Source organism: Dama dama, chromosome 21, assembly GCF_033118175.1.
Source record: "Dama dama isolate Ldn47 chromosome 21, ASM3311817v1, whole genome shotgun sequence".
Lineage (NCBI taxonomy): Eukaryota > Metazoa > Chordata > Mammalia > Artiodactyla > Cervidae > Dama > Dama dama.
Window position 1 is genome coordinate 34166220 of NC_083701.1, and position 15148 is coordinate 34181367.

Sequence of the window (15148 nt, forward strand, 5' to 3'; positions counted from 1 at the left end):
CACAGGGTACGAAGCGTAGATTAGAAAGCAGGGAGTCTGCAGACAGGAAGACTGAGTAAGAGGTAGTGGTTGTGCACATGGAGAAAAAGAGGCTGCACTGCCAAATATTTCTGAGGTTAAAAACTAACCTGATTAAATGTAGCAGGCGAGGGTGGGGAGGGGAGAAGGGGGAACGATAAGAGTGAAGAGGAGTCAGCTTCTATCTTAGGAGAAAAAAAAATCTATAAAGTACTATGAAAAGTAACTTCTGAAGTTGGAAAGCAAGTACAGTTTGTGGGGGAGAGAAAACCAGAATTAGTTTGGCTTTAAAGCTGAGTCTGAAATACCCTTTTGAATCCCTCAGACAGGTCTCAGGAGAGATGAGTCTGGCTTGAAATGTGTTTACTTTAGGGATGGGTCAGCCTTTGGAAGTGAGAGCATGAAAGAGCCCTGAATTTACCTAATGGGAAGATCCCTAAATCACTCTAGCAGGAAGCTACTCCATTTTTAAAAATTTAAATTTGATTTATTAAAAAAGGTCCTCAATTAATTCAAATAAACAATTTTAGAAAGGTATATACAGTGAAAAGTCTTTTCCTCTGCTTATCAAGCAACCTGTTTTCTCTTCCTAGAGCACATCTGTATCCTTCCTGAAATATCTTCACTCAGACAAGCAATGTGACGAAATCTCCCTTCTACTGCTATTATAACACATAGATGTAGATCCCCATCTTGCCTTCCCCAGCTCAAGGACATTGACTTACCTTAGCGTGGCACCTTCAGTCTTAATTATATCTCCATCTTTCACATAAACATACTGTTGCTCTCCATTGCCTATAATTTCTTTTCTCTCAGGATTCCGTGGGAGTTTTTTAATGCAATAGGTAGTGTCTAGTCACAAAACATGTAAAATATATGAAGTCACATTTTAAGTGCTAATTCAGCCTTTTACAAGAGCAGAGCCACAAACACTTGAGAGTGGCTGCAAAGTATATTAACAGTAACAGGCAACAGAAATTGGGATGAATTACAGCAGCATACCTCTGAGATGGTAACTATTTTTTCCCACCTTAACAAAGAGATTGTTATTCTATCATGCCCTTCCAGGTCTACATAAAAGCCTCTGTGTTTTTCTAGTCACTCTTATTTTTATACAAAATTTGGAAATAGCACTTCACAGTCTCAGCTTTGAGATCAAGATGGGTATTGAATACTGTATAGCACAAGGAACTCTACTCAAAGCTCTGTAATAACCTATATGGGAAAAGAATCTGAAAAAGAATACATATATGTATATATATATTTATGTCTGTCTGTCAGTCTATAAGATCCCCTATCTATCTATCTATCAGATCCCCTGGAGAAGGAAATGGCAACCCACTCCAGTATTCTTGCCTGAAGAATCCCATGGACAGAGGAGCCTGGAGCGGGAGGCTACAGTCCATTGGGTTACAAAGTGTGGGACACTGCATAACTGAATTACTCTGTTGTACACCTGAAACTAGCACAACACTAAATCAACTATACTCTGATATATAAAAAAAAAAGTGGGTGTTTAAGGAGCAGCAGTACAGAACCCAGGAACTTTCTTCTATCTAAGTGCCTGCTGCTGCTGCTGCTAAGTCGCTTCAGTTGTGTCTGACTCTGTGCGACCTTATAGACGGCAGCCCACCAGGCTCCTCTGTCCACAGGATTCTCTAGGCAAGAATACTGGAGTGGGTTGCCGTTTCCTTCTCCAATCTAAGGGCCTAACATAAGTAGAAGAAATATGGCATCATGGCAGAACTTAATAATAAAAGGATGAGAGCATAAGGTTCCTTCTGTGAATGCTGAAAGGAAGCCCCAAACCCAGGGCTGAGATATGAAAACATTAAAATCAATGTAAACCATAGTACCCTCCCTGACACAAAGACAATCAATTACTTAACCAATCAACAGCTGAGTGGGCAATCATATAATCAGTATATCAAGTATAGTGAATACAAGCACCATGATCCCAAAGTGCTTAAAAACTGTCATAGTTGGGGAAATAAAAACACAAACAGGCAATAATTAGAGGACTATACTCAGGCCTATTTCATGGATATACTAAATGAACAATGCAGCTAACAAAAGCAACAAGTATTTAGAGAAAGAAGTGACAGTTAGGAAGGGGTTAACAGACACGATAGAACTTGATGTGTGACTTACAGGTGAGCAGGATGGGAAAAGGTTCAGAGAAAGACTTGTGGGGAACAGTGTTAGTAAAGGCATAGAAACAAGGATGAACTCTGTGCATGTGCCAAACGTGACGCTGCCTACTTGTCTAAAGCAAAACACTGGCTGGGAAATGTGGAGGGAAAGTGGGGTAACCAAGATGAGCTCAGATCATGGCGGGCCCTAAAGTGCCCTTCACAGAACAGAAGGATTCAAGCTTCACTGTATGTGGCTACTGTACACTCGTTAGTAATAAAACGAAATAGTGTTAAAGGTAGTGAGTATGATGGCTGGAGGTGGGGAGACTGCAGGGGGAGAGATCAGAAAGACTGGGGGCGGGGTGACTGCAACAAACCAGCTGAAAGATAGTGAGCATCAGGGTTAGGGTGGTGGAAATATGGAAGGAGAAAAAAACATTCTGAGGAAAACTGACAAAGGATAGAAATCTGGCTGGTAGGGAGGAGACAGAAATATCCTGAATATAATAAAAAGAAAATAAAACAACAGCAACTAGACCTTCTCTCTTCTCAGCTCCAAACTATATTACTTTGTATCTTAAGAGGCAGAAGCAAAAAATACTATGTTATGCTGGGAACTGACATTATACAATAAGGCTGTCCTCATTCTAGAGTGAGATAATGAGGGTTTTTTGTTTTTATTTTGTAATCTACACAATTTTGCCTTTCAGTGAAGCAGTGGAGATATTATATATCTAGTTATGAGATCTTTGGCAGACGACCCTTCCAAAAACCTCACAACTGTCTCAAAATTATAAAACAAACGTCATATGACAAAATAAGTCTGTATCATAAAATTATGTGCAAATTTGAAAACACATATCCTATTCACAACAGCAATCTATACAGTCAAGATGAAGAAGGGCATGCTTAAAGCAATCATATTATTATTGAGATGGAATTCACATACTATAAACTCGACCCTTCTGAAATGTGCAACTCACTATTGTTGTTAGGTTTGTTTGTTTTTTTTAAAAGTATATTCAAAGAACTATACACCATAAGCACTATAAAATTTTAGAACATTTTCAAATCCTCATACTCAATGGTATTTACTCCTTATTCTTTCCTTTTTCCTGCTCTTGGCAACAACTTATCTACTTTCTGTCTCCATCATATAATTATTTAAACAGGAAGAAACCCTCAGTCATTTGTTAAGGTTTATGGATTATAACAACATTGTTGATGCTAATTATTTAAGCTGATACAAACGTGATATTGCTCATGTATAATACTTTCTAATAAAAACATTCTAATTGAAAAGCAGGAAGCAACTGTTTGACTCCTAGGACTTGGATGTTAAACACATGGCAAAGGCCCAACTTCAGCTGCAAAATAATAATTATCAGATAACAAAATATATTTTATAAGATATACCCCAAACCAAACCAAACCAAACCACTCAAGACGGCCCGAGGCCATCTAGTTCTCATGTCTGGTAAAATTCTGGTTCTCTGTAAGCCACTGCTGCTGCTGCTAAGTTGCTTCAGTCATGTCCGACTCTGTGCGACCCCACAGACGGCAGCCCACCAGGCTCCCCCATCCCTGGGATTCTCTAGGCAAGAATACTGGAGTGGGTTGCCATTTCCTTCTCCAAGGCATGAAAGTGAAAACTGAAAGTGAAGTTGCTCAGTCATGTCCGACTCTTAGCGACCCCATGGACTGCAGCATACCAGGCTCCTCCGTCCATGGGATTTTCTAGACAAGAGTACTGGAGTGGGGTGCCATTGCCTTCTCCCTGTAAGCCACTAGAAGTTCCCAAATCACATACTGATTGCATTTTAAATTTTGTGAGCAGGTTGCTTAAGAGGCAGTCTTCCCTGGTGGCTGAGATGGTAAAGAATCTGCCAAGAATGTGAGAGACCCAGGTTCAATCCCTGGGGTGGGAAGATCTCCTGGGGTAGGGCATGGCAACCCATTCCAATATTCTTGCCTGGAGAATCCCCATGGACAGAGGAGCCTGGTGGGCTGCAGTCCATGGGGTCGTAGAGTCGGACATGACTGAGCGATTAACTTACCTTACCACAAAAATCTTGTAAAAGGCATTCATAATTTTGGTGTGTCCTGTTAGAAACATAGGTTGCTAGCACTGTAAAGTAGTTGAAAATATTCTGCCATACTAACAGCTAAACAAAATTATAAAAAAATTTAAACTAATAATTAAAATATGGAACAAAAAAAGTGAAATGGAACAAAAATGATAGTGATTAACGATTGAGAGAATGAAGAAATATATGGAACTTTGGGGAGGGGACCCTGAAAGTTACTTCTGAACAATTTTAGTGCTGAGCAACTCAAGGTCTGCATGTAGCTGGTCTAGTTTCCACAGAGTTCAGAAAGAAACACAAGCCACGTCTCAAATAAGCACTAAAGGTTTGTGGCTATAAAGCTGTGTCAAATTTCTCCTTTTAAATCAACATAATAGTTAATTTATTAAATAAATATTCTGTAGGGAACTCAAACCTGTTTTCATGTTTAATTTGAAGAAAGTGGGTCAGATGGCCATTAATAGGTGAATGGATACACACAGATGGTGGTATATTCCTACCATGAGTTACTATTTGGCAATAAGAGAGGGACAAACTACTGATGCATGAAACACAGGTGAATCTCAGAAACAAGATGTGGTGTGAGAGAAGCCAAAGAGTGGTTCTGTATTCTTCCATTATAGGAAACTTCAGAACACAGACAAAACTAACCTATGGTGAAATGAAGCAGATGTGTGGCTGTTGAGGGTGGAGGGGACGTCACCACAAAGGGCCATTGGCAGATTTCTTTTTGGGGTGGTGGGAGAATTATCTTGATTAGAGTGGTCACATCAGTGTTTGCCACTTCAAATGGGTACATTTTATGTACGTGAATTCAAGCTCAATAAAGCTGATTCATGAAGGAGGAAAAGGGGGCCATAAGTATTTTTAATTCACCACCCTGACTGTCACATTAAAAGAACTGACCAGAGCTAATTAAGGGTCCTCAGTATAGTTTTTTAATTTGCAAAATTTAATGATGGACAAGAGAAAGAAAGGCAAAGACAGGTCAGACTGAGAAAGAATAATTTCCTGCGGTGGACAGTCCCCTTGGATTGGAAGAAAGGAAGTGAGAAGGTAAAATGGTCAGGTTAGACAGGTTTTCACAACCAGCAGCCTGGTGATATTGGTGCTGGGCCTGAGAATATCTTGGTGTCCCAATTAGTCTCAAGGCCTAAAAAGATAGTAATACAAATAATACTAGTTGAATGCTACATGCATCCCTTGTGGGAATGAACTTTCTCAGCTTCCTTCTTTCTAGTGCCTTGGACAGGCCAAGCACAGTCCTGTTCCAGTATCTCTGGCCCTGCAATGCCCTTAGCCAGTAAGCCCTGCTCTCAGATACTGTATGGCTCACTGCCTCTCCCTCCACCCTGGATATCTCTGCCACCGCCCTCCTCTGCTTTACCCTTTCTCCCCTTGCTTTCATGTCATCGCTTTACTTTTCTTTGTAGTACCTGTCACCAACTGATCTATGATTCATTTACCATTTACCTTCCTTGTGAGAATAAAGCTCCATGTTTCGTTCACTGCTAGGTTCCTTGTGTCAAGAACAGTACCTGCATATAGCAGTGTTTGGTAAAGGAATGGATGGATGGATGAAACTGTGTGATGGTGGGATGAGGGAATGAGAAAGATGGTGAAGCGTCAGTACTTAAGAGGTTTCAAGGACAGAGAATTACCAATATGACACCCCTTTCCCAGTAGTTCAGTTTATCGTGGTGATTGCCTTATGCTCTGGAAGACATATGGATAAGAACACACCCACCTCACAGTACTCAGGCCACGTGATCGGCACAGTGCCGGGCACACAGTGAACATTCAACAGTAGCTGCTTAGTATTTAATCTGAAATAGTAAGTGTCACATAAACTAAAACTGACCTTTGTTACTGGGCAATGGGAAAAAATACCAGGAAAAAAGAGATCAGAGGTGGAAAATAGGACTTTTCTTTCCTCCTTTGTTAAAACGGGCTAGTTTTCAAGTTATAGTAGTTTCTGAAAGTACCATTTAATTATGGGATATTCAGGAAATGGTTTACTAGCTTACTTAGTTCTGTTAACTGAATTAAATGATCCTGAAAACACAGTTTTCTTCAATGAGCTTAACGAATATTTTCTGTTTACCATTATTGATGCTTTTACAAATATCTCCTATGCCTCCAGTATGATCACGGTGCCAATGGGTCACTATGATTTCCTGGATGGCTGTGTTAAATTCTGTCAGAGCCTGCTTTAAACAGCTGATATATTCTGGGATTGATGGTTCTCCAGTGTCGATGAGGATCCTCCTGAAAATTAAATGGAAGATAATCACACAATGAGAACACATAGTATCAATATATTTCTCACACAGATAATTTACAGTACTTGTAAGAAACTGCACAAATTGTCTTGCTTCCAAAGTGCTTGAAAACCAGATGCACATAAGCTTAACTATAATCATCTCACCTTAAGAAGATTCTTTGAAAAAACTTAAAGCTAAATGTTGAGTCTCAACAAGGAATAGCAATGATATTGAACACTTACACAGCATATAAAAGAAATAAAAATAAGGCATAGTTTCAAGGATCTTACATGTTTTTACAACTGTATGCCTTGTAACAAACTCTGAAGGTAAGCTTTTCATTATTATATCCAGAAATTAAGTGACTGGCCCAAGGTTACTTTGCAAAGAAATGGCAGAACCAACATTCAAGCCCAGGTATTCTGGTGCCAGAATATGCATTTTTATTCACTCTGCTCTCGAGATTTTTTACAGCATCCTCAAATGTTGAGCAATAGGGAAGAAGCTGATTCAGTGGTTTCCCTAAGGAAATCTAGTCTTCACTATATACAAAATCAAGTACTGGGGTTTCCGTATGTGAAAGTGAGGGCAGCAGGGGAGCAAGGGGTGGGGGTAGGGGTACGTTTGAGCTGTTTCCCTCCTTCACTCAGACAACCTACTTTTTCTGCTCGTGGCTCTGAATCCTCCTCCTGCTGTTTGCTCTTCCTCCCTGTTTTATCAACCTGAATATTCACTGGAAGGACTGATGCTGAAGCTCCAGTACTTTGGCACCTGATGCAAAGAGCGGACTCACTAGAAAAGACCCTGAAGCTGGGAAAGATTGAGGGCAGAAGGGGGCCACAGATGATATGGTTGGATGGCATCATCAACTCAAGGGACATGAGTGTGAGCAAACTCTGGGAAGGTGGTGAAGGAGAGGGAAGCCTGGCGTGCTGTAGTCCACAAGGTCGCAAACAGTCAGACACGACTGAGCGACGGAACACCACTGTTTCATGGGGGCAACAGTCTTTCTCTCTCAAGTTCTTTTGAAGAAATAATAGTGACATTTTCCTCCTCCAGAACCAATTCACCAACTTCTCATGCTGTTTCACAGGAATCCATCCCAAGTTGAGACTGGGGGAGAGAGGATTCGTCTTGATGAAAAGTCTCAGTTATTCATTTGTGCATTAATTCCTCAATAACTGTTTACAAACCATCTACTATGTGCTATGCTTTTCTGTTTTTTACTTTTTTTTAACATAAAAAATGTGCTATGCTTGTCTTGCAAGGCAAAAACCCATCTTGCCCTGGAAAAACAACCTGTTTATATGTTAATGACATCTCTTCTGTGACTTCTCATGTTGACTGAATTGCCACACTGGAAACTTCCCTTGACAGTGATGACTGGATTAAAACCTTTAATTATACTATCCTAGACTTACTCTTTGGAGAAGGCAATGGCAACCCATTCCAGTACTCTTGCCTGGAAAATCCCATGGACAGAGGAGTCTGGTAGGCTGCGGTTCATGGGGTCGCAAGGAGTCGGACACTGAGTGACGTCACTTTCACTTTTCACTTTCACACAGTGGAGAAGGAAATGGCAACCCACTCCAGTGTTCCTCCCTGGAGAATCTCAGGGATGGGGGAGCCTGGTGGGCTACCGTCTATGGGATCACACAGAGTCGGACACGACTGAAGTGACTTAGCAGCAGCAGCAGACTTACTCTTTGGAGAAGGCAATGGCAACCCACTCCAGTACTCTTGCCTGGAAAATCCCATGGACGGAGGAGCCTGGTAGGCTGCAGTCCATGGGGTTGCAAGGAGTCTGACATGACTGAGCGACGTCACTTTCACTTTTCACTTTTATGCATTGGAGAAGGAAATGGCAACCCACTCCAGTGTTCCTCCCTGGGGAATCTCAGGGATGGGGGAGCCTGGTGGGCTGCCGTCTATGGGGTCGCACAGAGTTGGACATGACTGAAGCAACTTAGCAGCAGCAGCAGCAGCAGCAGCAGACTTACTCTTCACTGGTCGCATCAAATATTATATATTCATTTTGGGAGCTATCTGATGATTTATGGTATCTACAAGTCTCTAAGCCAACTATTGTTACGGGTGTTTTTTTTTGCCAAGTTCATAGGACTCCCTTAATATACTACCTGAAACACTGCAGGCACTTAGGCACTTTTCTACTACGAATGAATGAAAGTTTTCTTTTTTCTCTTTTAATCAAATCCCATTTAAAACAGTAAGAAATACTATGTCTCCAAAAATTAAAAAAAAATACCAGAAGTGTTGTATTAAAGCACAAATGAATCAAGACTAAGTTGTATTAACACTTTACAAACAGGATCTCATTTTATTAAGCATACTGCAAGGAAAAAAGGAAGTTTCACTTTTCACCTACATATAACAATGTCTCTTGAAACGTCACTCTGAAGTTCCTCCCACCAAGGACTAGCGCCTGTTTCCTTATCCTTTGAGTAGGGATGTACACTGGGTTTTCCTATGGCCAATGGACTGACATGAAAGTGATGTCTTGCCATTTATAAGCCCTCGCCTCTAGGTCTTTACATACTTCCTCTCATTCCACTGGAACCCTGCAATCAGCCAGTGAATACGATAGACTAGCCTGCTGCAGGGTAAGTTACCAAAACACAAAAATAAAAACCATACACTACTACTTTGGCTACATGGGCAAGAATGGATTGAACAGGGACCCAAAGTAGATGCAGAGAGGCCAGTGAGAGACTATTTTAAAAGCCAAAGCAAGAGTTGTACTGGCCTGGATAGGTTAACAGCAGTGGAAATGTTGAGATCTTTATAATGGCTTGGATATCTGTGTGCAGGAAGCAAAGAAAAGTGGTCAAGGAGGGTACTTAAGTACTTACCTTGATTATATATGGGGATGGTTCTGTTTACTAAGACTCAGACTACTGGAAGAAGACAGGAAGTTTCGAGTGGCTTTGAGGTATCCAATTAGAGATATAAAAAAGCAGTTGGCTACCCTTGTCTGAAGATGAAACCTGGATTTGTCTACACTGGAGCTATAAATTCAGGAGTTATTAATGAATACAAGTGAAGCCCAGGAAGTAGTCAAAATCCCCTGGGTAGAGAATACAACAATGAGAACAGAAGAAAGAGTAGGACTGTCTCCTGAGGAACTCAAAAGCTTAAAATATCTGGTAAAGAGGATGATTCTATAAAGGAGATTGCTAGAGTAGAGTAGCTAGAGAGGTGAGAGCAAGCCAGAAGGCCGTGTCAGTCAATCAGGGAGTGGGCCACAGCTTCAGAAGATACTGAAGTTCAAATAAGATGGGAATGGTAAAATGCCACTGGGTTTAGTGATATAGGAGCCACCAGTGATCTCAGTGGAATAGATGGATATCACGTATCAGAATCACCTGGACCCAATTACTATTCATTTCTAGCCACCTAATATTTACTTTATATAGCAAAGCAGCAACACCTGCACATTAACTTATCACGGCTCAGCTGCATGGGCTCAACATCATCTCTCTCGCTCGCATCTGTGAGTGATTCCACTGGCCATTCATAGTCTAAGCAGTTCGACATCAAAGACGGTGAATCTGTTCTTCCCTCAATCAGCTTCAGGTTCTTCACGTCTTTTAGCACCAGCACTTTGCCATGCTGAGTGTGATTCTAGTGTTTAAAGATACAGTATAGATTTTTTATACAACATTGTCCCCAACCCCTGCCAACTTCTTCATCTCATTTTTAAACAGAGCCAGCCATCTGTTTCATCGCTGGAGGAAAAACAGGCTGTGTTGAACTTATTGAGAGATAGTACACTGATCTCCTATGTTGTGTTCTCCTGAGAGATTTCCCAGGATAATTTTGACTATAGGCAATTTTCATCTTATATACTGACTTTAGAACTCATTTAAGATGATACACTGAAAAGCGAAGAGCATACCTATGGACTTCCTGGGGTGAGTGAGTCTAAGCCAACCCTGACTCTATGCTACATATGAGGTATTTTTTTTTCCTGCTTAATTTTCTGTTCGCCAAGACCCTGGAGGCAGCTTAAAGCTCTGACTCTGCGTCATTTGTCTCAGACTCAACTTTTCACTTTCTGCTAGATGGTCAATACTTCCATATTCTCCAAGTTGCTGCTTCTAAAATTGTGATTTACCAGAAAAAGGCAAATACAGTGGATACTTCAAATGAAAACCTAATAAACTATACTTATTAAACTGTTTAGTAATCAACTATATTTTACTAATTGTAACACGTCTAGTTCATGGCAAATAGATGGGGAAACAATGAAAACAGTGAGAGACTTTATTATTTTGGGCTCCAACATCACTGCAGACGCTGGCTGCAGCCATGAAGTTAAAAGATACTTGCTCCTTGGAGGAAATGCTATGACCAAAGGAGACAGCACGTTAAAAACCAGAAACATTACTTTGCCAACAAAGGTCAGTCTAGTCAAAGCTATGGTTCTTCCAGTAGTCATGTAAGGATGTGAGAGTTGGACCACAAAGAAAGCTAGGCACCAAAGAATTTATTTCAACTGTGGTGTTGGAGAACGCTCTTGAGAGTCCCTGAGACAGCAAGGCGATCAAACCAGTCAATCCTAAAGGAAACCAACCTTGAATACTCATTGGAAGGACTGATGCTGAAACTCCAATACTTTGGCTACCTGATTCAAAGAACCGACTCATTGGAAAAGACCCTGATGTTGGGAAAGATTGAAGGCGGGAGGAGAAGGGGATGACAGAGGATGAGATGGTTGGATGGGATCACTGGCACGATGGACATGAGTTTGAGCACGCTTCCAGAGTTGGTGGTGGACAGGGAAGCCTGGCGTGCTGCAGTCCACGGGTCACAAAGAGTCGGCCAGGACTGAGTGACTAAATTTAACTGATGAACACGTTCAGACTGAATAATTAAATTCTGGGCTCAAGGTAAACTGTATCTTATTTTCAATTTATCTAGAGTAAGGACTACACAAAGATTGCTCAATGCACTTGTGTGTGTGTGTGTGTGTGTGTGTGTGTGTGTGGTGACTCAGTCTTGTCCGACTCTTTGTGACCCCATGGAGTGCAGCTTACCAGGCTCCTCCGTCCATGGGATTTTCCAGGCAAGAGTACTGGAGTGGGTTGCCATTTCCTTCTCCAGGGGATCGTCCCGACCCAGGGATCGAACCCAGGTCTTCTGCATTGCAAGCAAATGACATGTCCCTGTTTCTGCATGATAACACTAAAACAGAATGCGTTGAACAAGATAAAAATCTTGGAAATACAGACAGGTTATTCCATTCGCAGAATAATTTAAAAGTTAAAAATATTTAAAATAAGGCCACACAACAGTAACAAGAAACAAAGTTAGTTAGCTCTTCTTTCCCCAAGCTAGCTAGCGTTTTCCCATACTCGAGCAATTTGAAGCAAGGAAATCCCGCTCTCTGCTATCGAGTTAAGAAAAAGGCCTCAATACAACCACTCGCTTTTGTGAACGGAAGTCAAGCTCAGAGCCAAAAACCAGTGAAACTCAGGTGAGGAAAGTAAACGCGTTCCCGGATTCTTAACTCCAGGCGATCCTAGAGTCTCAACAGCTTAAACACTCTGACTTTCAAAATCAAAGTAAATTGGGTTTCGAAAACAGGAAACGTGTCCATTTTTCCTTAGCCATTTCTAAGTTAAGACAGTTGACTACCCCGGGAGGAAGTTATTTAGGGGCGGGGGTGTCCGAATCGGGGTGGGCTGGGGCAGGACCCTACGGTGCAGGCTGCGGGCGCACAGCCTCTCCGCCCGCCGCGAGCAGTCCCCGCAGCCCCAGCTCCGTGCGTCCCGCGGGCCGGTGTGTATGATGGCGAGCGTGGAGAAACGTTTACCTGGGGCCGGTCCCCACCAGGTAGGTGTTGGTGCCCTGCAGGGTCATGGGACCCGGGTTACAGCCCAGGACGCGAATCACCCGACTGGACAGCCGTTCTATGCGCTGCAAGGTGGCAGCCATCTCCTCTACCGCTCGCCGCCGCAGAGAAGGCAGGACCGCCCAATCCTGGAACCAGCAACAAGGCCGGGGGCGGCGCCGGCGGTCACCTGACGCCGCGCGAGTGGAGTGGGGCGTGGATCCGTAGCGGTGCCGGGGGCGGGGACAGAGGTCACGTGGTGCAGCACGAGCGAAGTGGGCGGGTCGGGGAAATCAGCCCTGGTACCGTGGGCGGGGCCGGAGATCTCGTGTTGACGCGCGAGCCCAGCGGGTGGGGGAGTCGCTGATGTGAGGTGAGGCGGGGCCAGCGGCACGTGACTCTGGCCGAGTTTCGTGAGCTGCAGCGCGAGGTTGTTCGCTGGCGCGAGGCGCGGGGCGGCCTGAGGCGAGACTGGACTCCGGCCCTTGCGTGCTGCCGCGTGTCACAGAGTGTGGTGGTTTCGCAGGAGTTTGATTTCAGGCAGGCGAGTTTGTTCGACTGCAAGACACATTTTAACCAGGGAAGTCTTGTGATGGAGCAAGGGGCAGGCAGGTTTCGGGTTAGTTACAGAGCACGGAATCCCGGGAAGGGTAGCTAGCCGGGTTTTCAGGCGAGGGTTGGGGTGAGTGTGTGAGGAGGAACTGGTTTATCGTTTATATATAAATATATAAATAGCAGTAAGGGAGGTTTATTTAGCACTTAACTGCTGTGCCGAGTGCGTTTTACAAACACTACTATCTCATTTAATCTTCACAATGGGAAGAGGAAGGCAATATTTTTATGACCATTTTAACAGGCGCAAAACGGAGGTTTGGAGACTTGCCCCGACCTTGTACCGACACACGACGCCACTCCTGCAGCGGGTTCGAGGAGCCCCGCTTCCTTTTATGCCACTTGCGGTACCCCACCCACCCCAAGACTAGGGGGGCCGCGAGCGCATTTGTTGGGGTTGTGCTTGTGGTGGGAGGTTGTGTCCAAGACATAGAGGACTTCTTTTTCTTTGTAAGGAGTCCTTTTCTAATCTGCTGAGCAGTTAACTACCCCAGTGTTAACTAACCCTCCCCATATTAAAAAAATAAAAATAAAAAAATTCCAGTTACTGTTTTCCTAAAAGGAAATGCACAGATCCCATGATCAGTTTCATTCCCTTACGGGTATGTAACCACCCTAAAAGATGTGGAACACATGTGATATCCTAGCCCATGCCTTTTTCAAAAGAAATGATAAATTGACACATTAGGTGGCTAGTGGTTCTAAAATTTAGGCATTTTTAAAGATAATTATTTTTAATTGGAGGATAGTTGTTTTATAATATTATGTTGGTTTCTGCCATACATTAACATGAATGCCTCATAGGTACATACGTGCCCCCTCCCTCTCGAATGCCCCTCCTACCCCGTCCCACCCGTCTAGGTTGTAGGGCATGCATTTTTAACATCCTTTTTGGCAGGTATTTCTGGAGAAAGGACTGTTGCTTTGTATGCAGTATTTATATTACAAATCGGGAGTTTAATATTTCAGATCTCTTGAAAACACACCTGGATTATGTGTGGCAAATTCTTTCCCTGTGTCTTCAAGATGTACTTTTAATAGCAAAATGTTTCAAAAACCTTCATTGAAACAACCATGTGAATTATCCCCTTTGCAATGGGAAGGCAAGCGACAGGTCCTTTAAACACTGCTTGGAGTAATCATCAAATTCCCTGTATCAAGTATTTTCAACTCGACAATATTTATTTGTCTGCTATCAGTTCTTCCAGCAAGAAGCTGGCTTCCCATTTTAAAACCTCTCTACTGGAAAGTCAGCAAACCTTTGAGAAGAGAGTGGAACTATTTTCGTGGTCTCCACTTACTTATTCCTTTTTTTTCTTTCCCTCATTAATTAGAATTTTCCTTGTACCTTCCATCTCAATTTCATTTAGTTCCTTGCCAGGGTCTTCATTTGGTAGATAAAGAAATGGGCCCAACAAATAATGTAAAAGTTAAGTGACTTGAGTCGAGTCATGGAAGGAGACGTTAGACACTAGCAGAAGAGCAGAACAGAGTGTAGGTGATGAACTTGGTTTAGAGGCGTTTAAGTTGAGGTCATTGTGAGATATCCCCATAAAGAAATCCACAAATAGTTAGATGTATGGCTTGAGCTAGGAAGAAAGAGGCTGCAGATTCAAAACTGAGTCTTTGTGAATATCAATGTAACTTGAAGTTTTAAGTTCCCAAGAAAGATGACCAATGATTTTTACGTTCTGTTCAGTTATATTTACAATAATTGATCAACTACCTCTAACATGTATTGTTGTTGATGTGTGGAAATGTGCGTAAAAATAAATAGGATAGCTTTATAGAGGCTTATAACTAAAAAGGAGATGTACATGATATTTTAGAGCGTATTCAGGTGAATCCTATAGAAGTATAGTGAAAGTGATGAGATTGCAAGAAGGAAGGAGAGAAATAAGGATGATCTGAGAAAACTTAACAGTAGTGGATGTAAGCTGATTCTTAAAGGATTGATATAACTTTTATCAGGTAGCTGGAGGAAGAAGGGCTTTCTGGACAGTAAATAACCTTGAGCAAAGGCTTGGAAATAAGAACTGTAATGTTTATTTTGGTAACAGAAACTAGCGATCATATGTTCTTGGAGCATAGGGTTTGAGAAGGTATAAAGTTTGAAAAATTAGGTAGGTAGGACTCCATTAATAATACGTTGTAAATTCTTTATTAGAGTATTTCAAA

General features: G+C 42.2%; 1 protein-coding gene across 1 annotated transcript in view; it reads right to left on the reverse strand.

The window, feature by feature from the left end:
- LACTB2 (lactamase beta 2) overlaps positions 1–12521 on the reverse strand; it is a 32072-nt gene extending 19551 nt beyond the window's left edge. The window contains exons 1-3 of the mRNA XM_061123468.1: positions 12341–12521; positions 6345–6508; positions 744–870 (exon numbers count right to left, since the gene is read on the reverse strand). Coding sequence (XP_060979451.1) covers positions 744–870; positions 6345–6508; positions 12341–12462 — 413 coding nt within the window. The 5' untranslated portion in view covers positions 12463–12521. The remainder of the gene's footprint in view (positions 1–743; positions 871–6344; positions 6509–12340) is intronic.
- Positions 12522–15148: the final 2627 nt, after the last annotated feature.